We start from the raw sequence: 25,861 nt of genomic DNA on the forward strand, positions 1-25,861 counted from the left end.
CAAACAAGTGTCCCCACTGGCAAGCCATCGGCCTTCTCTGAAAAAAGTCATGTTTACCCAAATCTGCAAAGCGTTTTTGGTCAAAAGACAAAGCTTGTGAAGTTCAGTACTGGGCATTATGACCTCTAGGCTCATGAAACCGAGTACCCCGTTCAAGTGGCAATGCTTTTCTACAGAGCTTATAAAAGCTGAATTCATTAAATAAGATTACATTCACATTACAAGCCTCAATCATTTCTGATTACTTGCTCAGATCGGATATGGCTCTCTTGTCTGTCCTTATTCATAAATGTTAGTGATTTGCGTCTGTCTGTAATGTGAGAGAGCCTGTCCCTGAATCAGCTCGAAAGCACACACTACTTTTGAGGCATGTAGCCTACTTCACCAACAAGAACATTATATTTGTGAGATGAATTCTGGAGAAAAAAATTGTTTGGGAGGAGAACAAACAACTTGTTGACTGTACACGATTAAGATTAGAAGGCTAAAAATTCCAAACAGCTTTTAAGATGGTCTGATTTGCAAATATCTCCTTATAACCCATGTAGTGCACACTCGAATAAAATAAAATAAAATATAAGTTTATGCACTTATAATCGAGCACATGCTTCACATCTTCCAATCGAACTAAGGCCCTGTCTGGGTGCAGTAGTTTTAGTTTATAATGTCTGAACTGCACTATGTACGGCGTATGGTGTTATTTGGGATGCAGCTTGAGCCTCCCCTCTATAGTTGTTTTGCTGCATGCAGGTGCTGGCTGAGGTGAAAGCTCTACCACATACAGGCAAAAAAACGCATGAAATCCAATCAGACCATTCACGTTCATGTCGCAAGCCCACAAATCAGATAGGATACAGGATCACATATGAAAGTGACTCAAATCTGATTTCACATGTCCACACAGCCCTGAAAAGACCAGATCTGTGTCACAAATCAGATTTGAACCACTTCAGCCTGGTAATGGGAATTTAGACTATAATGGGTGTCTACAAACTTAGATATCCCTTGGATTTGACATGAAATGAAGTCAGTGCCATCCCACCAACATGAACCTACAAATCTTTTTTTTTTTAAGCAGACTGCAACGAAAGGGTCAGCCTCCTTTTTAGTGACTTCTAGAGGTATTACCAGTCCACTCTGGTCCACTTTGTACACTCCACACTTTTTCTTCATACTGTATGATTCACACAAAAGACTGATCGGCCGCTCGCTGGCTGAACAGATGGTGAGTGGGCGACTGTCATACGCGCCATGGAGCCGCTTCATATTGACAAATAATTGATAGCCTTTCGCTGTGTCTCCAGAGCAGCGTCTCCACGGTAGAGTCAGCTCACTCGATGAGATTCTGCTAACTCCTCAGGCTTAGCCATCAGGGAGGGACAGCGAATGTTAAACTAGGTTTTTACAGCCATGCTGCTTGCATTCTCCAGAAACTGCAGAGAGAGTAGTGTGTGACTCTTCATGGTACCCACTCTTTTCAGTGTAAACTTGCCTCTAATTATTACTGAAATGCCTTCGCTGCAGGCTGTACTTCAGAAAGGCTTTGTGGCCAGAATTGTCCTCCACCATTCCTCCCTTAAATGAGACATCTGGATTATTTGGTACTGCAGTTCTGCCTGGTTTACGTTCAGAAGCTCTGCGTCTTTTAAGGTGGAAAGATATGTCTGAGGGTGAATAAAAATGACTGTTGAATTACCACGGAAACTCATTTGAAACTTGAGTTATTTAGTTTTGTAGCAATTTTTGTAGTCTGTTTACTTTCTTGCAGTTCACTGTCTCCCAAATTTGGAGACATTTCCACCTTAAGTAATCTGAAACAGCAAAAATAAGTCAATAGTACCCACCTGTGGAATAAGAATAGAGCAATTATCTTCATCTCGGTTCATGCTTTTCAATGTTCCTATTGTCTAGATACTCCAGATGCATTTTAATGTTGTCATCACAGAGAGAGAGAAAGCGAAAGGTAACAAGCATATCATACAGACCTAGACACATTGTTTTATACCCATTTACAGAGACTGGGGCTTCATAAACACATTAGACCGGCCTCAAGCAAGCTAACAGACTGGAGAGAAGCAAATGATGAGGAAACATCCTTAGTGGTTTTCTTTGTTTTTTTTGTTTTGTTTTGTTTTGGTTTTTTTAATTAAAATTGTAAACGTCACATTCAATACACACAGTCCCTACACAGAAATGAATCATCTGAAAGAGCCTTCAGAGCTTCCATAGCCCTGTATTCTGCCTACAGCATTTTAGCTTCAGTCTCTATTCTCAGTGATGCTGCATAGTGATTCAGCCCAAGCTACTTTCTGAACAGTCCAAGTAACTAGAGCATAGGCCATTTACTTACAGTCAGCCCTACGTATTTGGGGGGGCCTACATCTGTGGATTTGACCACCGGTGGAACATTCATATATTTATTTGATAAACAGTACCAGTCAAATGTTTGGATGTTTGTCATTTTCCACATATTGTGAATGTATAGTACCTGTCAAACGTTTGGACACATCTTCTCATTCAATGTTTTTTATTATTTTCTACATTGTAAATGAATATGGAAGACATTAAAACTATGAAGGAACACGTATGGAATTATGTAGTAAGCAAAAGAGCGTTAAACAAGCCAGAATATGTTTTATACCTTAGATTCTTCAAAGTAGTCACTTGGGCTTCTCTCAATCAGCTTCATGAGGTCATCACTTGAAATGGCCTGGAGCCTACCTGGGATTATAGGGTACAAGGCAGAAACACACCCTGGACAAGGTGCCAGTCAATCACAAACGTATGGAAAACTTTGCATATCCAGTCAACATACCAACATGTGTTTTTCCATATTGTGGGCGGAAACCTATACAAACACAGGGAGAACAAAGTAAACTCTCCACAACGTCTGGAGGCGACAGCGAGACTGAGAGGAGCAAGACTGAGAAAAGGCAGAATGAATGCAAAAATTGATTCTTTAAGCACATTAAACTCAAAATAGACTATTATATAGAGGAATATTCTGTTTACAAACCTGTTTTATAACTCTCAATATTAATGACAGTTTTCTCAAATACAAAATGTCATTTATTGATTATGGATTCTGTTTTTTGGTCCTCAGAACTTTAGAACCTATTTTTTACGCAATAATTGTGCCCGACTTTTCCAGTGCAGTGTGCACAAAGGCTCTACACACCCACCCCGTCAAGTTGACTTTAGAGGTAGGGGCTCTGTTGATTTCTCTGCTCCTTGATGAGCCAAGTGTGTTGATCAAAACTGGTCCCCTGCAAGGATGCCATCCAGCCCACGGAAACTGTTATATGCACCAACAGAGCAGAAATGCTCCCCTCTATGCCAAATCCCCTGTCTGTGAACAAACACACACATATGCCAGGTCCCCATGTGCACAGCACTTGAGACCATTCAAAAGCCATATATGCCATTTTAGATTGGGTTCTTAAGCATCTGTGGATTTCTGGATCCACTGCATCGTGGAACCAGTGGAATATCTTTTGATGAATATGAATCCCTTTTATGTATGGTTTAAAAAAAAGAAAATGAAAAAGAGGTGATGGATATGGGCCTTTTCTTACATTTTTTATATTATTGTCTTTCTTTGGAGAGCTTTTTGCTGTTTATTTTCACATCCAGGAATAGTAACTTGTTTCCTACTATTTGCATAACATTTTATTATTTGCCACATCCCTCTGCATTTCTTAACTTTTCTACACATTGAAAATGTAGAGGTAACACATTTTCATATCAGAGCTATGCATTTGAAATGTTTTATAGCCAAGATTTATTGTTTTATATTATAATATATGATTTTTTCTTCTGTTGTCCTGTGACATTACTCATCTTATGATACACACACCTCAGGAGATTACAGCAGGTATTAAAACCTAGTGATACTTTTTAATTAATAATGTATCTCTGTAATTATCCCGTTTATTGTGTCAAGTAAGGTGAAAAAGCAGTCAGTCGTCTTTGGTATATTACCTAACATTGCCCTATGGCTCTGTGAGGCTTATTTTAGCATCCGCCTTAAGAGCTCCTCGACCAAGTCGTTTCACCTTTGTACAAATGAGCACTTAACTGAGAGTCTACATCAAATTATGTTTGGTTTAATTTGATGGTGTTGGAGGAGCCAGGAACATAAATATGTGAAATTAGTCTATGATAATAATTGCCTACATTCATGGCTTTCAACTCTATTAACTATTGGTGAGGATCCTCTTAATTGAAACATTCTTTACCTTGTTTAACTGAAGACTAAAGGCCCGTATGCCTCTGACCCTCCTTTTGCTCAAGTAAAAAGTAAACAGCATATACTCCCCAAATAATATTTTTTCCTTAAACTAGTCTCCCTCTCTACTCCCTGAGAATATTCTCCGCACTGTGTAAATATTTAATGAATTTCCACAACAGCTTGGAGTATAATCTCAATAGGCTACTCTAGAGTAATGGACTTTATATGAAGTGTCTCTATTAACTGTGTAGTTACACATTAATTACATATGCAACAAGAATGCAACTACTGTTTCAGATTGATTTCAGGAGTAATACTTAAATTTGTGGGTATAGACTTTATATACATTTTATTGCTGTAACTACACAATACGAATGCACTATGACGGTCCTCAGTCTTCACTGTGGTGGTCCCACTCAAGGGTGTATCTTCAGGGAACATGGTTATAACAATTTCTACTGCAATTTAATGTTTTTAGCAGCATTCACTGCTTACACTTTTCATAACTCTTTTGGCTTTTTAGTTTTTAATTGTCTTTTGAAATATTGTGTTGAAGTATGAATTTGCACCTTTACATATAGGAAAAGGAATGTGGAAATTTAAAGTGACACTTGGTTTTTAAAACAGCATTTGTTATAACTGTCAGTGTACACTTACATTGCTTGTTGCCTCGTTAAAAATATTATACCTATTTTCTGACAGATAACGTGCATGTTTACACTGAGATTTTACAACAGATAAAGAAGTATGCACTTCAATTTCATGTTCTAATGTAAATGGGAAACAAAAACTTGGAAAAAAGTTAATCTCCATTTTTGTTGATTTTTTTGTTCTCTACATCATTTGAACACAGCAGCTGTCCTTCACATATGTGTAAAAAATAAATACATAAATAAAAAAGGCCAGCTGATTGCCTACAAATTACTTAAAATATATATATATTTTCTTTTTCATATTTACATCTACTGAAAGTTGTGGCTTTTCCTTTAAAAACCTGCCTTTTTCCTGTAAAGATAATATTTTGCAGATTCATGTTTTTCTTTGGACTGCGACGATATGCTGGTCACACATCATAATTCCAGAAACACTTTGAAATCCATTTTTATCATCATTACTCAGTGGAGTTTATGAAACCCAGGAACTGTATTCTGTGCCTCGGGTCGTCTCTCCAGTGGGAACAGCTTAATACCAAATCTGAGGCTAAGGGATGCATGGGAGACACTTATTATGGTTTCTCTTCCAATCCCTCTCTTGATAGAGGTGCTTCCCTGCTTTCGTGACAGAGAACTTAATAATTCAACAGCTCTGTTTCTGCCTGGAGACTTCTCTTCTAGCAAGAATTTTAATTTGAGCTCCCTGAAGTTTGTGCGTGTGTGTGTGTGTGTGTGTGTGTGTGTTCCTCTTTTCCCCAATCATCCAAGGCACTTTTTTTTTTAATTAGGCTCATTATTTTGTCATGGGCAATGTCTCTCTCTTATTTGTTCCCCTTTGTTGCTGATGTACAGTAGGTGCTGTGTGAGGAAAGCCTTTGTGCAGGAGCAGTGTTAATACATTATGAACAGTGCTGAGGGATTTTATCACCGTCCAAACTCACTATCAAAGCCCGGGATACAGTGTTGAATTAGAAGAGACTATACAATGCTTCAGAAAATGTTGAATCTTGTCATAGGCAGAAGAATATGATTTCATAATGAAGGCTTTAAAAAAATTACTTAATTTTTCTGTCAGGAAAAAACATTCACTGTGTCCGAAAACACAGTTTTTGGGGATCTGCCATTTTGTATTAGTGTCTGAAAATATAGTGGACAATTTCAGTGCACTCAAACAATCCCACAGTGCACCACACAAGGTAGTGTATGACCCATGTACACTAGCTGACACAAGCAGATAGCGGATATTTATAATGCACTGCGCTGTTTGGTAAAAACCCGCAAGAGTTACTGTCTAAAACTATTCACTACCCTCCTGAATTCTGCTTTATTGCCATGGATACCAGCATACAGTCATGTTTTAAACCTTAAAAAAAAGATTCCAGTTGAATAATGCATTGTTTAATATTTTCAAGTGTTTCTGTAATGCCCAGGAAACTATTTGTAGAAAACTGGAATAAGAGCATCCCTAAATCTCCCCGCTCATTAAAAATGTGAAGAATTATAAATATGCACAATGTTGTACATGTGCATCATGTAAATGCTCCCTTGCCTACCACATTCCAAGCCCTTCACGCTGTCCTTTTACAGCTGGCGAATATGGAAAAAAAACAGCTTGCAGGTTATGAACAGACTGAACACATGAAATGGAGCAGAGAAGAAACAACAATAAACTCCCATTGTGTTTACAATCCATATATGCACATATTAGCTTATTATAATATGAATTACCAATATTAGCTTAGCAGACAGCTAAACACACCACAGAATATATTAGATTCATGTCAGCATGTTAGCCGTGAAATCCTCGCAATTGCACATTTCAGTGTATTGGACTGTGTATGTCTAGCCTTCTTTAAAAAAATCCTTGCAGATTTCAGCTGTTCTGCCCATTGAGCAGGAGACAGAATTCTACAAACTTTGGAAAATATTTTTTTTTGGGTGGGAGGAGTTTTATAGGACACTCTTTATTCATAATTATAGGAGCCTGGTCTTGTTAGTGTAGAAATAATAAGATGGCTGCCGAAGAACAGACTTTCTTCTTCATTTAACCCATCCGTGGCAATGAATGCACACTTGCGAATATATACACACACACACACACACACACACACACAAGTACACACTAGTGCACTAGGGACCTTGAGCACACCTGGAGCTGCAGGCAGTCATCCGCAGTGCCTGGGGAGCAGTTGGGTGTTATGCACCTTACTTAGCTGTAGATTAAGTTAGAGACAACGTTGTTCCTTCACTCCCTCACTGCCCCAGTTTTCTTGGTGGTCATGAGAATCAAAATGGTGACCTTTCTGTCCCAAGCCTGCTTATCTTACACTAAGGCCACAGCTGCCGTAATTGTTATTAATGACTGTGGACAGTCAAATCTATGGTTCCCACTTACTCTGGACTGTGTCATGGAGGTGTTTGTGTTCGATTATGTAACTTCCAAACATTCAAGACCTCTTTGGCCTTCCTTATAGAGCACTCATGCACTCACTCACCTCACAGCTTAGGAAAAAAAAACTGGAAGGACTGATTTAAAAAAAAAAAAAAAAAAAAAAAGACTTGCACTTGGTAACCCTCCTTGTCCATCAGGTATAATTAGAAAATAAATGAGTTGTCGGATTAATACGGCGAGCAGAAGAACGTCTGCAGTGAGCCGGGATGCTGGATGCTGGAGTCTGGAGCCCTTAATGGAATGCAAATTGATTTCTTCGGCTGTTCCCTTCCACACCAGAGGAGAGAAAGCCTGCAGCTCTTTGATGAGAAAAATGTCCCTTTCGTCCACGGCCTGCTTTTAATCAGAGCGAGAGAACTGGCGAAATCCTCTCACCAAACAATCCTTGCTATGCCATTCTTTAGATGTGTTAATGAAAATGGGATATTGGTATGGCAGTCTGTGCATGTGTGTGTGTGTGTGTGTGTGTGCACAGACACACCCATGTGTGTACTCTTTCTCTCTGCAAATCTGGACAAGATTTTAATTATGGATTATGTAATTTTTATAATTAAGACTCCAGCATACATTATTACACCTGCTGAGTAAAACTCTATATAGCACAGAGATTCATTATACAGTTTTTTTATGCCGCTGGGCTTATCGAGTTGTTTTTATGGTGAGCGAATCACAATTACTCACGATACTCAAAGAGTGAAAAGAACGTTACCGTTTTAGTGTCAACTTGCAATGTCCTCCTATAATATTATGCAGCGTCTGCAATGGTAAATGTCACCATAGTCTCGCTAACAGCGCTAACGTTTAGAGTGGGTGTTCTGTGCATTCTAATGTAGTCAACATTGGACTCCAGTGAGTAATAAGGAAAAGCAATTTACAAGAAATGATTTTACACATTGAATATGTTCTGATGGTTTGAAATTTTACAGAGCTTGTATACATTGTTCAAAGGTTTGAAGTACCTTGTGTCATAGGAATAAGCTTCTATGGTAATGTATATTGAAAATTGATGATGAAAGAGACAAAAAACCCACCAGGGGCGTTTCTAGATTGTTTGTTGTACTGGGGGCACATAGAATATGCAGGGGCTCAGCTGTACCCCAAAGCTTCCCAGTCAGGGGTAGGGGCAGAGTTGTGCATCTAGTAAAAAGCCTATTAAATAGACTGATTTATTTTAAACTGTGGTGGACATTACTTTGCCATTGGATGTGAAATAAATAATAAATTAACACTAAAGGAATGTGTTATTGCATTCATTTTGTATAAGACCAATAGAACTGTATGGTACCCCATATAAAACCCCCCTGGGTAACCAAACTGTAGGTCATTGTCCTTAAGGCTATGAAACTGCTGCATAAGCCTTTAATGACAACAGGCATAACCATCTTCTAATAAGCATTCTCATAACAGCTTCTACGATGAAACTGTCTAAGCCCTTTATGGGTTAAATGATTTGGGTTTGGGCCATATGATCTCAATTATGATGTAGTTATCAGTCAACTGGCGTAAACAAAATTAGGTTCTTTTATAGCATGTATTAAAGTTTCAGGCCATTTCCATCTATCAGTACTACATTCCATTTGTTAGTACTTTTTGTGTCGGTACCATCATCAAGAATTTAATTCATCTACCCCTGTAGTCAAAATACAAAGAATGATTTGGACATTTGTGATTGTATCCCAGAGGGGGATTTTGTTCTCCATTCTCTCAGGCTGATGGTTCTGAATGACAAAATGAAACATCAGAGCTGAGTGTGTCACCAAATGTATTTTATACAATAATTCTACTTCTTCCTTCAGATAGTTAACAGATCACAATACACCAAAGCTTCACTTTATGATGCAGTTTGGGAAGGTAGCAAAGCCTCTCTTGTATATTCATACAATTATAACAGTATTTAAATATTTAAATGTCATTAATTAAGGAGCTGTATAGATAACAATGTATCAACAAAAATACTTTTATTAAAATAGACAAGAACTGGGGAAAAGCACTGATAGTTTTGTCAGTGGTACTCGACCATGTGTGGGTGGTGGTTTTTTGGCATCATTCCCAAGAAAGCTTTTGGCATCCTTCATATTTTAAGAGTAGGTGAAGGAGAAAATTGTTTTTTTTTTTCAGAACCAACTCTTTGTGGAAAGCCCTTTTTCAGAGTCCCAGGCCTAGACCCCATTTAGAAAGCCAAGAGCAACATCTCCCTCACATGAACAAAGGCTTTTTAGAACAGAAAACCTAGCAAAAAACAAACAAACCTCAAATTAGAAGAAGAGCATGTCAGTCATATATAGTACATTTGTAAAGTTGTAAAGTTACTATTGGACGATATAAAGAATTGTAGGTCAGGAGTTCAGCATGTTATATGGTAGATTAAATGATATATGATATCATTTAATCTAGAAAGTGATGATGCAGTGTTAGACATGTGAATGGTTTGAGAGCCCCAGAATGATGATTACAGATTTCAGTAGGCTGCTGTATGTTAACCTGCCAGATTTTCATGCCATCTTGTCTAACTGATATAAAAACCCTGTTAGACAAAGAACTCATATTTCAGAAATTTTTTAAAGGAAAATGATAAAAATAAAGGAACAATAATCTTATCTTTCAGAGGAAGTTAATGGCAACACATTGAGTAAGACTGGAGCTGGTCTGTTGGTCCATTGGTCATAAAATTTTCGCACCATATGAAAAACAATGAATAGAGGTACAAAACTTCTGACAGTGATAATATATTATCAGTAATGTGGCACTGCAGGAAATGTAGAAAGAGTATATTTGGAAGATATTATGCAGACACTGAATGTCGTAAAATGCACAAGATTGTGAAAACCTTGAATTTAAGTGCAATGTTTTTCATGAGCTCAACTTAAGTGGTTTGCATTGAAAAGCCAATTATGCAGAACTTGTTTATCCCTTGGGTAAGTTTGATATATTGAGTACACTGTACAGGCCCTAAGGGTAACAGGTAGTGGCTAATAACAAATCAATACTGGTGGAAGTGTGCATTTGTATGGACTGAAGGAACTCAGAATTCCTTTAAGTTTAATGCCAGCAAGATATCTAACATATGTAAGATATTAGCATCTTAATCATGAAATCAGCAAATGTTTACATGGAGTGAAACCACTCAGAATCCGGAAAGCAGTCAAATAATTAAATTAATACCAAATATGTGTTGGATTAGGAACACCTGCCTTGTATCTAAATTTTTTGCCACAATCATTGGTGGCACTAAGTACACATTAATGGTGCCAGTGGGGCTAGGTACAGCCTTAGTCACCAGGGAGGTCAGTGTAGATTTATGGTTGTTGATGGTAAAGGGTAAGGCAGGACTGTAAAGCTGGCTTGGAGTGGGGTGGGTCTGGGACACCAGCAAACTTAGAGTGTAGCTGTAGGATTGGAACAATAGTAATTGTGTGGCTGCTGGTAGGAAGAGGATGGGGTGGGCCCTATGTGAAGCTCTAATGTATTGGCTTAGGATATTTTACATTTTATCTTTTGTATGACTATAATTTTAATGATTGTATCTACCCCACTGACCAGGAATGGATCAGAAACAGCAATGCTGCTGGAATTTTTAAAGCCCTCAGTGTCACTGCTATACTGAGAATAGTCCATCAACCAAAAATATCCAGCCAATAGCATTCTGTTTCCACTGGTGTAGGACTAGAGGACGACCAACACAAACTGTGGCGACTTTACATCTACAAGGTGGACCGATGATGTAGGTGTGAGTGGACACTCAAGTTTGAGTTTAAACACTCAAACAGCACTGCTGTTTCTGATCCTCTCATACCAGCGCAACACACACTAACACACCACCACCACATCATTGTCACTGCAGCGCTGAGAATGATCCACCTGCTTGTTGGTGGTCTTTTAAGGGTCCTGACCATTGAAGAGCATGGTAAAATGAGGATAAGAATGTACACAGAGAAACAGACGAATTACAGTCTGTAATTATAGAACTATAAAGTGGTCCTGTATGGTCAGTGGAGCTAATAATATGGACAGTAAGTGTTGATAGGACAGAGGAACGATGGTTTTAAAAAGAAAAAGGTAACAAAATGTAAACAGAGGGCTTTTATGACACACCAGTTCACAAAAGAGTAACAAGCACTGAGACTGGGGCATCTAAAAGTGGACATCAACATGGAGCCACTCTCATCCTCTTCCAGATGATATTCTGATATTTCTTCTATTATATATTAATTTCGGAGCAGCTTGTTTCCAGGAAGCTCATAATGGAAAACTAAGGCCGGCCCTTCAGCTTATTATTACATAAAAAACACACACAATGCTTCTTGCTTCATAGAATATCACTTTGCTTGAGTGCTTGGGCTGTTAGTACCACTCACTGCTGGAAATCATTAGGAGCCCATTGAGTGAGTTTTCCCTGTCTGCTCCTCTTCCTCCTCTCCAAGCTTCACCCGTTGCAGGGTGTCAGCTTTCATAATCACTTTCGTCTCTGAAAAACAACCACACTTCTACTGCCGTGTTTTTCCGAAAAGAAGCTTCACGAGCTTTTATGACAGAAACTATAGGACTGTATTCAGAGTGGCTTCTCTTTGACTCTATCAGGTGGAATTACAATGAGAATAGGAATCAATATCTCCATATCTCCATAATGCTATGCGTGGGATGTTTGTCTCAAATTAAGGGTCTGTGTAAATGAGCTCTTCATTCAAAGCTCTTAACGTTCACTTCCACTGTTTGCTTTTGCATACTCCAGCTACTTTGCATTGTGAATATATGTTGGTCCCACTTTATATTGTGTCAATTATGATTGTGTATTTACATATTATCAACACATGTAATAACAATGTAACAACTAGTGATATTTTCCCTGGTACATATGAATTATAATATATTAGAATACAACTTATAATGATCTTATATTAGAGTACAACTTCTCTAAATGCATACTGTGGACATCATCTTTGTACACTTGTGTAATTATATGTAGTTACATTGTAACTATTAGGAGACACTTATTCATTCATTCATGCATTCATTCATTGTCTGTAACTGCTTATCTAATTCAGGGTCGCAGTAGGTCCAGAGCCTACCTGGAATAAATGGGCGCAAGGCGGGAACAAACCCTGGAGGGGGTGCCAGTCCTTCACAGGGCAACACAGACACACACACATTCACTCACACACTCACACCTACTGACTTTCGAGTCGCCAAGCCACCTACCAACTTGTGTTTTTGGACTGGGGGAGGAAACCGGAGCACCCGGAGGAAACCCATGCAGACATGGGGAGAACACACCAACTCCTCACAGACATTCACCCGGAGAGGGACTTTCTCAAAATAAATCTTAAATTATTTGTAAAACAGATCTGAAATTTAATTTAGATTTTTGACTTAAAATATCCAACAGTAAGTGAGCACAACATTAATTTGTGCATTATAATCTCGCAAAGAAGAATTTGGATCTAATTCATTCATTCATTCATTCATTATCTGTAACCGCTTATCCAGTTCAGGGTCGAGATGGGTCCAGAGCCTATCTGGAATAACTGGGTGCAAGGTGGGAACACGCCCTGGAGGGGGTGCCAATCCTTCACAGGGCAACACACACTCACACACACGGACACTTTTGAGTCACCAATCCACCTACCAACATGTGTTTTTGGACTGTAGGAGGAAACCGGAGCACCCAGAGGAAACCCATGCAGACACGGGGAGAACACACCAAACTCCGCACAGACAGTCACTCGGAGTGGGTCTTGAACCCACAACCTCCAGGTCCCTGGAGCTGTGTGACTGCGACACTCCCTGCTGCACCACCGTGCCGCCCAAGAGACATTCAGGTCATTACAAAAAATAAAAATAAAATAATTCCGCAGTTATTACAGGATTTGTTAATGTTAAACTACAGACATTTCACTGAGAATCTGACTGCCTGAATTATTTAGAATCTGTAAAGAAAAATAATATATTAACTAAGGTAAATGAATAGCTAAAATTAAATACAACAGAATAATACTATAACAGAACGAGTTAGAAAGGATTCAGGTGAAAGGATCCCAAAGTGTCATGAAAGACGTAAATTTTACTGTTATAGCAGTATATTATAATATGATTTGAGATATACAAGAGATGCATCATGACACAGAGTGGAGCCAGAATAATGGGAGATTTGTTATTTAAAGTTATATTTAATGTTCACCTACTTTTTTCAGTGCTTCCTGTCTGTCCCAAACAAGCCACTTCAAGAAAGCATTCCAACATGAAGACATTTCTGATATAAATTAGTGAATTATTAATTATTACACAACACACCATCTTTCCACAACGTGCCAGTTGCCTAGTAACAGCAGTGGTCGCAACACACTACTTGTTGAAGATGTACTTCATTTTCCCTTTAAGAAATTGTGAAAATTAATAAGGTACATTTGAAACAAGCCATGAGCTGCTTTTTGGTCTTTAATAAACAAAATGGAATATTCAAGGTCATGTTAACGCAAATGACATTGCATCTGTGATAATGATTTTTGGCACAAGATGAAGTTGACCAAATTACAGCCATAATGTTATACATGATTAATCCTTTTCATGTTTAATGTATGTTTGGAATTAAATATAGGAACCTAGTGGTAGAATAGTGTCTCTGGCTTACAAATCTCAGTATTAATAGAATACCAAATGTATCAGACTTATAATTTCATGTTATTCACAAGGATTAGTGGGTTTTGACAGATCATTTCTGTTTTGCTGATCACAAAGAACAGATTGGATATCATGCATTAGACTTAGATATACAGAGTACCTCTATAGTTAGCAAACCCCCATAGCATTTCTGTTTTGTGAAAATTAGCATTTGATTATCGGTGAGCTAATAGACACACTTAGACATTTGATCTTGGTAATGGGTATAAATATGCATTTCCTCTTTCTCCTAGATTTGAAACTTACTTACACCAGTAATAAATTTGTCAGACAAAAATATGTCTCCTTGTACTGAAAAATGTTCAGTCACTTCTGCATCAAAGAATTGCTAAGTTTGCCCATATCTGGTGGATGCCTTCCCTGGGGGTTTACACTTTGTTCCAGGTAGTCCCACAGTTTTTCAAGTGGATTCAAATCTGGGGATTTTGCTGGGCCTTTCTGAATGTTCATCATGCAATCAGTCACATTTGCAGCCCTGCAAAGGAAAGCAAGAATTGTCATCTTGGAATACAAGATAGGAATGTTAAGTTGCTCAGTACATGGTTGTCCAGCAGCTCGATGTAGGTCCTGTGGTTCAAATTCACTGTCACCTCAATCAAAGGACCTATTTCCATGTAATTAAAATACATCTAGGGGGCGGCACGGTGGCGCAGCAGGTAATGTCGCAGTCACACAGCTCCAGGGACGTGGAGGTTGTGGGTTCGATTCCCACTCCGGGTGACAAATTCACTGTCACCTCAATCAAAGGACCTATTTCCATGTAACTGTCTTATTCTCATGTGACTGTCTGTGAGTTGGTGTGTTCTCCCCGTGTCCGCGTGGGTTTCGTCCAGGTGCTCCGGTTTCCTCCCACAGTCCAAAAACACACATTGGTAGGTGGATTGGTGACTCCAAAGTGTCCGTAGGTGTGAATGTGTGTGTGTATGTGTTGCCCTGTGAAGGACTGGCGCCCCCTCCAGGGTGTATTCCCGCCTTGTGCCCAATGATTCCAGGTAGGCTCTGGACCCACCGCGACCCTGAACTGGATAAGCGGTTACAGATAATGAATGAATGAATGAATAAAGTACATCTAGAACATCACAGAGCCACCTCCAGCTTGAACCACACTTTGTGCGCAGTCCTCATTGAAGGCTTCCTAAGGTCTATGATGGACACAATACCTAGCATCATTCACATACAGGACAAAATCAGATTCATGTGACCAGATAACACATTTCCAGTCATAAACAGTGCAAAGATTCATGTCCCTCTGCCTGCTGTAAGTGGGCAGCTTTGTGAGAAATCAGCAAAGGCCTCTTGCGTGCCACTCGTGTTCATGGTGTGCACTTCCCTGCAGATCAATCTTTTAGAAACTGTGAAGGACCCGGGTTGACTTCTGGAAATATTTGTTGCCCAGAAGTGAAGCAATTTTCATTCACAAGACACAAGTGAATGAGATATTCACTGCACTCTACCACCTCTTCTCAATCTATGATTCATGTTGCACACCCTGCAGGCATTTTTAAACATTTTAAACGTTCAAGGAGCTTATGTTGATATCATGTTAGAGGTTCATTTTGCAAAAATATTAATGGCATTCATTGTGAAGACAATGATTAATTCAGATTTGGTACTTATAGGGAATAACCTCTATAAGTTGCTCATATGTTTCTCATTAAGGAGAAAAAAATTTTTAATGAGCCATTTAAAGGGAAAACAGGCAGAATGAAAATTTTGAGCTGACTTTCTAAAGAGACAATTTATATATAAAATATTCACATTTTGCAAAGAAAAGTCTCAGTGCTTAGGGAAACACACATCTTCCATTTTCGTTTTAAAGAGTTTTCTTATAATGCAAATTGGATTTAGTGTCCCAATTCACCACTCATCCTCACACAGGCTTATGAACAAGAGGTAATGGGAAGGGAGGTGAAGAAGAAAAGGGGAAAAACACATGCAAAGAAGACAAATAGAGGAATGCAAATATATGTAACAAATTCAGTGTTTTTTTTCCAAATAGACTGCATTCTCATTTCTCAGACTCTTGGTCTTAGGCCACAAAGCCCCCAAACAAAACACACCCTGTGTATATTTCTGTAGCAGCCATTACTAAGAAAATGACTAAAAGAAAAATAAACACAAGTTTGGAAAGTTTTGGGGCTTGTCTTGGTAGCACAGGAGTATACATTTTTTATGCAGCCTGTCCAACATTACTGCACCAGTGATGGTCACAAATTATTAGCTATTAGTCCTGGTATTACACTGGAATGTATTTTGCATGATAGTGTATTGTAATATATTTAGTGTCTTTTACTGAAATGTTCAACAAATTCTCACTTGGAAGCTGAAACACTTAAGTACCCTTCTTTGTGGAGATCACCTTGTATTGCATGTTCAGCTGTATCAGAAAACAAAGAGGTGTCTGCTCTTTCTTCCTCAGGGACTGTGGAGAACTGAATGAACCCAGCACACAGATAGTCAGAACTTACCATGAAACCATCTGCTAACATTTATATCAATATGTCTTTATATAAATATTAGAAACAAATATTAATTTATTTCTAAAGCAGTTGGAAGCCCTGGGTAGGCAGTTCCACCACTATCCGCTGTCTGCCACCTCTAGTGCAGACACCAATACGTGCCGCAATATCACGAGTGGCACACAAATCGATTCCCATATCAGTTCAAGATGGAACATGTCTTTAATATCCAAAAAGATCATTCAAATATTCAATATAATAATATTAAAATAGTCACTTTTTTTTTTTTTTTTTTTTTTTTTTTTTTTTTTTTTTTTAGAAAAGATTGAATGTTGCTGGCCACATGGTAAAATATTAAACAGTAAAATGTATTGATATTAAATAAATATTACTCAACCGAGAATACTGTGACTGGTCTGCACTTTACCAGTGAGTGCTTAAACACTAGATAATATTTGTACCTTAAAATAACAGTTTTGATATCATTGTGATGCTCCCCTGACCTGCAAATGTAAGAAAAGAGCTTTTGTTGTTGCTATTCCAGACTCAGTACGGCAGAAACTGCACTATGTAACTTTTGGAGAAGGCAAATATCTTACCTAGTGTTGTTTTAAGACAAACATTGAACGGCTGGTAAAAGGATTGTCTTCTCATTCCTATGATCACAGATAATCTGTGTTTTAATCAACTTTATGAGGACGTTCACATGAGAACAACTGTACAGAATTGTGTTTGAGTCAGGTGGTGTTTTTTCTTGGGCCTTGTTTCTCTCCCTGTCTCTCCTCATCGCTATTGGTTTCACACACTTTTGCGTTTGCAGCAGAAAACAGCCAGTATGAATAACTGCACCTGCCGGCTGCTGAACCAAATTCTGCCACACAATAAAACGGAGCAGGCTCCAATAAAAAGGAATTGTTGTGTGTGTTGAGATCACTGTTCGCCTTTTCTGTGGCCACTGAATTATTGAGCAGCAGTGTGTTTGCTGGAAATGTCAGATGTTCTTTTCACTGAGGCGGATGGAGGCAAAGAGGCAGAGGAAGCTATGCATAAACCATAAACATCAATAGAAACAACAAATGCTAGCTCCATGAACTCCTCATTGATATCTACATATTATTAGAATATGACTTTTGTTCAGAATATGGTTTATAAGACACAAAACAGAAGAAGTCCTCCATAGAGGTCTCTTTCTGAGATGATGTGTTGTCATGTCCTTGTAGTTTTTATACTGCTTGCTGGGGATGAATGACAATAAAAAAATTAGAGAAATACAGTGAGTGTTTGAGGGTTCAGTGCCGTAAAAAATCACTTTATCCAATTAGCTGCTTTTGGCTGCAGGAACCATGTGAAACATACGTGTCCCGGCGGCAATCAGTGGCGGCCTAAATTTGTCAGGCTCTCACATTTGTGGGGCTTACTCAGTGGATATCTGGCTGAGAGCGGGAGCAATCGCGCCAGTTATAGCTTCCACAAGTTTGCTGTGTTGAGTTCCACAGCCACCACGGTTCCCTGCTATTTTTAGAGGTGCCTGGTTTCACAAATTCGGGATTCTGTTGAACCTATCAGGCTTTTACCTGTTGTTAGGGAACAGCTTTTTAATTGAAGACCTGTGGTTGAACTAATTAAAGTCTTTGCTGATTTGTCTGCCATTGGGTTAAAGATGTCTCCACCCATTCATTGCACATTAAGGGAAAAAAATGTTTCAATTCTATAACCCAAATCTCTCATATTTGGATATTTGGAATCCGGCATAAGGAATGTTCTGTAGGTCTGAACAAAGTTTTGGTGTAGATGAGGGATTTTTAATTTTTAATTTTTAATTTTTTTAGTGCCAGGACCCATTTACTTTTTAACTGGGGCCTACTAAATATCATCGTTCTCTTTAATGAAAAACAAAAAAAGCAATAACAATATCTCAAAAATAGTAACTTTACAGGAGTAGAGGAAGACAGAAATAAACATCATTAACTTTCAATGGTTTTAGGGGATTTGTAGCAAAGTCTGTAACAACCCTCCTTGTGCAGTTCATTGAGGGGCCAGAAACTAAGGGCAGCTGTGAAAGAGTTATCAGAAACAGCCAAAAGGTCTAGTCAGTGGTTGTGGATAAGGAGAGCACAGATTACTTGGGGAAATGCACTGTAGAGGTGCTGATGTGGTGGTTGGTGATGTAGCACTTAAAGATCACATGGAATTAGTGGCACTGAGCATGCATTAACGGTGCCAGTGGGGCTAGGTACAGCCTTAGTCACCAGGGAGGCCAGTGTGGATTTACGGTTGTTGATGGTAAAGGGTAAAGTAGGACTGTAAAGCTAGCTTGGTAGGGGATGGGTTTGGGACGACAGACTTCACTTTTCCAAAATTCTATTGGTCCATTCATAATGAAATTTTCACAAAGTTTGAAAGACAGCTACTGTTTTCAAATGATAGTAAACTAAAGTTTGACAACAGTGGAGATACATGTTTTTCATTTAGCGATGATATATGTATGACCCTTGTTTTTAACATGTAAGCTCACTTTTATACATTTTATTTATATAGCAGAAAACAATCATAATAAAACAACATGTTGAGAAACATTGACCTACACATGTAATACTATGGCTGGGATACTGAAAATGCTTGATATTTTTAAATGAGGCTATATCTGTGCTTAAGAACTGTTGGTAATAAGGTTAACCATGGCTGGACTGATGCACACCACTGCTAAAAATCAAATGCCTATGACCTGTGGCTGGGCAGATTAATTCTGCCTTCACAAGACACTAGGTATGATCTTCCTGATCTGTCAGCCATTTGCAGATGAGATTCCCTGGTGATCACACACATCGGGAAGCTATTTATAGCCACTGGACTTGTTTTATATTTCATATAGCAGGAAAACTGCTATGCATAAAGAATAATTAATGCTGTGTTCATTTCACATCATATAAAAGAACCATGAAAGTGAGTGATGTATGTGGACACTGTGTACACTGATGAAAACAGCAAACATAAATTTAGCTAAATAATTGAGAAGCTTCAGATTATGATTGGTTTTATGTGAAGAGACCAAAACAAATAGAGGAGACAATTTTAAATTGACCTTTGGAACCAACCCAATTCATTAAATGCTGAGAAATCAGTTTTTTTTCTTATATTCAACTCCAAATCTGACTGTCTACTGTAGACGATTGCAGGCTTGTAAGTCAGCAGCTGCCCAGAGTCTTCTGTGTTGTTTCCCATAGTTAATGACTTAAGCCTGTGCAACCTAGTTTAACAGTAATGTTAAAAATGGTCGTAGCCAGCTGTTTTTGAAAAAGATGTTTGTGTTTGTGTGACTCGAGTGATGATTCTGTGACAACTGCATTTAACTAATCAGTGACAAGCACTGCTTCAATTGTTTAACACTGGATCCACCCACATTGCCCATAAATAATAGTAATTACCTGATGATGCTGTGACTAGCTGTGTCTGTGACAGTGATTTCCCCAAATGTCACAGGCTACTGTGCCTATATAATGATTGCTTGCTAACATAAGACATCATTTTAATATATTAAACAGCTTGAAATAATCAAATTGACCCCCCCCCCATTCCTCAATGTCACAAATGAAGCAGTTGAGGGTGAAGCTGAAAATGCTTTACTACCTCATTCCCCTGTGTTTTTTGTGGGTTTTCAGTTTTGGGATTTTGTTGCAAAAATTAAACTATTTTTAAATCTGTGTTAATTGTTTTCACAAAAGTTTTGTTTTATTTCTGTTCTCTCACTTTTTTTTTTGAAAGACCTATGGCAGGGCTAATTATCTCTACTTTCACAAGACACTAGGTATGATCTTCCTGATCTGTCAGCCATTTGCAGATGAGATTCCCTGGTGATCACACTCATCGGGAAGCTATTTATAGCCACTTCCCTGCAACAAATCTGTAGTTTCCTTTTGGTGAGGAACATTTTCAGCTGTGGTTAGCTGAAACACAGAAGATACCTAACAGCAAACACACTGTATTCTTTTATAAATACTCTGTGATCTTTAATGTTAACTAAATCACAGTCTCATTTAAAGTGTGACAGAAAGAACTCACTGGACTGATAACTATTTGTCGTTTGTAAGCTATTTTTGCTAATTAGGGGGGAAAAAAAGATGACATTTTAAAGTTTGTCAGGTCACTTAGCAACAGAATAAGCACAGTATTTTAATACACAGCATAGTCACAGCTAGAAACATAATATAATTTGTGGGACACACACACAAAAAAACGTGCCCTCTTGGCTGAGCAGGAATTAGTGCAGGGAACATTATGCACCATTTGATTTATCACTTGGCGAATACGTCTAGTCTACAGAACATTAATGTTTGCATATACATTCTGATCATAAATCACACAAATGTGTTTTCAGTTACTGTTCATTTGTACAACACTCCATGTTCTTTAATTAAAAGTCATAATTGACCGGAGACGTGGGTCTGTGGGATTTATGTCCAGCTTTTATCATCCTGCTCGCCGTCCATGCCTAATCAGATAAGTCTGGACTTCAGTGGGCACCGGGCTGATCTTTCTGACAGTAAATCTGGTATTGGCAAAGTGAATGTGATTAAGCCTTGCTCTCAGCTCCCCGTGTGCTTGTGTTGGAATCCCAGTGGCTGTTTCTGCTATAGTTGCCTGTCAGCCATTTTGTTGCACTCAGCTGCTCCATAAAGATTTCACATCACTTGCATTTTGTTCGGTGTACGTGCTGTGGCTGTTACAGCAAACTTCCAAATGGTACTGCTTTTTGTTAGAAGAGAAGAAAACATCCAAATGTGTAGCATTGATTTGTACATTGTCAGAGCTGTTGAACATCCGGAGTGGACAACAATGTACAATGTACAACGTGTGGGGGGGGATGTCGCTCCCTGATTTGCATTGCTTCCCAATTTGAACTGCACATGCGCTCAATATGACGTGTGTATTCAGCGTCATATAATTGTTAATAATAAGAAGAATAAGAATAAGAATAATAATAAGGTTTACACAGTGGCACAACAGAAGGTGTCAAAGTCACAAAGGGTTCCAGAGTTCTAGCTCTGCCTCTGGACACTGTGAGGAGTTTGATATGTTCTCCCAGTGTTTGCGTGGGTCTCCTGCGGGTGCTCCGGTTTCCTCCCACGGTCCAAAAACACACAAAGGCTGTGCAAGTGTTTCCATAGGGGTGTGTGTGTGTGTGTGGTGCATTGCGATGGACTGGCGCCCATCCAAGGTGTGTTCCCTCCTTGTGTCCAGTGATTCACCATGACCCTGAATTGAATAAGCAGTTACAGAGATTGATTGAATGAATGAATAATGATAATAGTAATAATAATTATAACAGTAGAAATAACAGTCATTCTCATCGTAATCATAAATAACACAGCCATTCATTTAAGTGAGATTAGGCATAGTTTACTTTATATTTATCATGCCCTTAGTATCCCCTGCTTCTCTCTTCTATTCCACAGCAATTCTGTAATATTGTAAGCACATACAAGTTATCAAAATACAGAGTTAAAATACAGATTGTTCACAGCAGCTCTCTGCACTTGTATCAGTAGGTCAAAGAGGCTCAGCTCTTGTTGTGTTAAAGTGTTTTAGGGATCCACTGATGTGAAAAATGGCCACTTTTTTCTTTCTGCATACTGAACATTTTTTCACATGTACAAAATTCTCATTTTGTTTCTCTCTATTGTTTCTTCTTGATTTAGTCATTCTGGACTCTCTGGCTTCTTTCTCAGACTTGGTCTCGGCTTGTTTTTCTCATTTCCGCTTTGCCCTTTTTGTAATAAATTCCAAATTGCTAACATCTGTCTGTAGCCTTTGCTTACATCCAGTAAGCAGCTGAAACTGGGCTTTCTTTAGATGGATTTCACAAAATACTGAGAATAGCATTCCCTCCAAGGAAAAAGGTAATAAACTCCCTCCCTTTTACAAAAATAATTAACTATGGTGTGTGCAGAGCCCATGTTGTAGCTTCACACTGTGAAACATGTAATTTACACAAACTTTAGATATTCAGTTATTAATAATTCCTTAATTATTAAGTAGTACATATTCCAAGGTCATCTGGCAAACTACCAATTTTAGAGGAGTTTTACCAGGTCTAGAGTAACTCAGTGGCACTCTCCTGTAGATAGCATTTTACAAATAAACACTAAATTACTCAGCCTCTGCCGTTAAAGAAGAGACAGGAAGATTAATTCTCATTTGTGTTTGGTTAAAATCACTCACCATCTCTCTCCTGTGGAAAAAAAAGGTCTCTCTACCTCTGAGCTACTACAGTCGCATGCCTATACATGCAACCCAAATCAGGCAGGGAACGCAAATCAGGGAGCAATGGGTAATGAACTGAAATTAATCAAATAATTTGGCTGATATTTTAAGGTTTCATATTATACAGTCATAAGTAGACATTGATTTTTTATTGTTTGATTTTAGAAAGACAGATTTCTTCAAGGACAAGAATTCCAAGGATCCCAATTCTCAGTCACCTGAATGACACTAGGCCAGATCACAGAAGCAGTAGTCGAAATACAGGAATCCATTATTTTAGCTATTAACGTAATGAATATCATAACTGTGCTAAACCTGTCAGTTTGACTCTGTACCAAGTTTCTGGCTTCTCTTCTAAACTTGAAACTCTCCCTTGTGTTTTTCCTCAGGACCAAGAAAGTGAGCCACTGTTACCAAATTGTTTACAGACACATGGAGCGAACCCTGAGCCAGGAGGAAGTGCGGGTGATCCACCAGGCCATCGAGCAAGCAGCTGAGCGAGAGCTGAGGGTGGAGGGCCGATACTGAGTCCAGTTCTGCTGTACCCTTAAAATAAAGCAGAGTGAGTAGATTGTTTCAGTAACTGAAAGCTTCAGTGTTCATTCTGATTCTTGCTGTGGCAATACAGTATATCATTGGGTTAGTTAAAATGTATTGATATATTTTTTCATAACCAGTTTTGGTTTAAACAATTTAAAGATGGTGATTTCAATATTAGAATTGGTTTTTTTTTAATGATATTTGTCATTCATAATACAACATTTAACATCAATTGAACATAAACAGTTAAAAATTCATAATACAACAGTTAACATAAATTGACAAAATGTAGGGAGAATCTTACACAAAACTTATTTGTATTATAAATATTGTCATTTATATTGACTTCATACATCCCTAACTCAGTTCAACAGCAGGCAAAAAAAAAAAAAAGGTAAAATTATGTACATATATGTTAAGCTAAGAAGATAATCTTTAAGGTACACAGCTGTACCTTAAATCTATTCTATATTTACACTGTTCTTACACTTGGTGAACAAAAACTTCTAAGTACAGGACCTTTTTGCTCTGAAGGTGTACCAGCAATTGACCATGACCCTCTCACTCAGGTCTCCGGCCTCACCACTCCCAACCTTAACATGTGCAACGTTCTTAAATTCCTGATCTCCAGCTGCCTCCAGCCACCTCTCATCCGCCAGCACAGAGAGACTGAACTTAAATACCTCCATCGCATCAGCTTGTCGCCTGGAGGGTACAGCCTTTGATTTAATACAGCCGTCTTCGAGGCCGTTTACTCCTTGGATCCAGGCCAGCGGCGGAGACGGATGAAAAAAGCGTCAGAGAGAGCATGTGCACTCAGCTCATTTCAAGCTTTTTGTATTTTCCTAACGACAGTTTGAGGTGGCACATAAAGACATTGCCTCCAGGAAACTAGTCTGGTAATTAAGAGCTTTATGAATAGTCTGGACTAAAAGAGGAACAAACAAAAAACTGAACAGTTCCTGTAATGTGCAGTTTGTTATTTTAATAATAAACTCAACATATGGATACCTCATGGTTTGGTATTTTCTGATCAGCCGTAAAGTTACTTTCCAGCTGCAATGCATCAGATTCTACTGGGTGACTTTATTTTCTTTTAAGGGTAGAACGCCAGTGTGTTTTTTTTTCAGTCCTGTTTATTTGCAGTTATTTGATTTTTGGTTTCTTTAAAAATTAGGTTATAATCCTTGAACCCTGCCTCTAGCTCTATTTCATACTACCATAACCTTTCTTCGGAATACACATAACACTTGTATAATCTCTTTTTAAATTTAAATATTAACAACATCCTTGAATATTTATGAACATCTTTTGCCAGTTATTATGTTGCGCCTGCTGCTTTAAGCAGCAGCGCGCAATATATTGTTCTTCTTAAGTCATATTATTATTATTATTATTTTTATTATTATTTTTATTATTCCGCGTTTCCTTGTCCGCCTAACTAGTCCCGCAGCTTTCGAGCTATCGACTCCGTTCCACCTGGAATTCGTGCGTCCTATAGCGACGATGTGGGCTTGTATACAGCTTTCCGATACCCGCACTCGTTCGTCCGCTACACTCGTTTTTCGCTGTTTTTCCCCAGTCATTTCTATGGAATTAATTTTCGAACTGCTCTAACTCGGTCAATTTTCAAGCTACGGACACGAGATTTCAGACGGTCGGACCCGGGCGCACCGTGACCCGTCACTTCCGTTTTCGGACCTCTCGCACTCATCCCTCTCTTTCTATTCCTCCTTGAATATCCCTCCATTCACTTGTATGGAAGACATTTAGAGTGGGTGACATCATAGACACTCTGGGTTCACTGGCCAAAACCGTTTTTTCACTTTTCACCCGAACAATTCACCATAACGTTCTCATACTTTCACCTAAAAACTTCATTTAAATTTTAAATGATAGAGAAACTTGTCCTTTCTAGCATTTGTAAATTTGAACGTAATCGATAATACGGTTTTTGAGTTATGAATTTTTGTTCGGCACTAGGGAGGGTTTTGGCTCCCATAGAGTTCAATGTATTTTTGGAGCGGCTCAGAGTGCGGTTTCTAAATTTTTCTCCTGTTTTTAACTCGTCATAACATGGTCAATTCTCGCTCAAACTGCTAATTTTTTATACCAGCTTCTTCCTTGGACTCTCCTTGTCGCAACGGTATATGCAGTTTAGCCATTTGGGATATCTTTTCTGAGCTATAAGCATTTGTTCGGAGGGTGGGTACGCTCCCATAGGAATACATTGAAATGAATATGCCTGTCCTTTTTCGATATTCAACTTTTAGCCGAATATTTTGCCATAACTTCCTTATACTTTCACCTACAGACTTCATTTTACTTTCAAATGGTAGAGAAACTTCCCCTTTCTAAAATATGTAGATTTTAAATCATTTGAAGATACGGTTCTGGAGTTATGAAGATTTGTTTGGCAGTAGGACGTTTCGGCTCCCATAGAGTTCAATGTATTTTCAGAAAGCCAAATTTTCTCAAATTTGCCCTTTTTTAACTCATCTTTACACCATCAATTCTCGCTCAAACTGAAAAATTTTTTACACCATCTCGAGCACAAGACTCTCCTTGTCGCTACGGTATGCTTCGTTCA

At 38.5% G+C, this 25,861-nt stretch overlaps 1 protein-coding gene across 3 annotated transcripts in view; it reads left to right on the forward strand.

The window, feature by feature from the left end:
* Positions 1–24,222, forward strand: part of fars2 (phenylalanyl-tRNA synthetase 2, mitochondrial) — a 181,514-nt gene extending 157,292 nt beyond the window's left edge. For all 3 annotated transcript variants that reach the window (XR_010804352.1, XM_066683027.1, XM_066683028.1), the window contains 2 exons: positions 23,121–23,293; positions 23,841–24,222. Coding sequence is in view for 2 of the 3 variants with exons in the window: in XM_066683027.1 (XP_066539124.1) it covers positions 23,121–23,259 (139 nt within the window). In the remaining variant the exon portion in view is untranslated. The remainder of the gene's footprint in view (positions 1–23,120; positions 23,294–23,840) is intronic.
* Positions 24,223–25,861: the final 1,639 nt, after the last annotated feature.

The sequence above is a fragment of the Hoplias malabaricus genome, chromosome 10 (assembly GCF_029633855.1).
Source record: "Hoplias malabaricus isolate fHopMal1 chromosome 10, fHopMal1.hap1, whole genome shotgun sequence".
Lineage (NCBI taxonomy): Eukaryota > Metazoa > Chordata > Actinopteri > Characiformes > Erythrinidae > Hoplias > Hoplias malabaricus.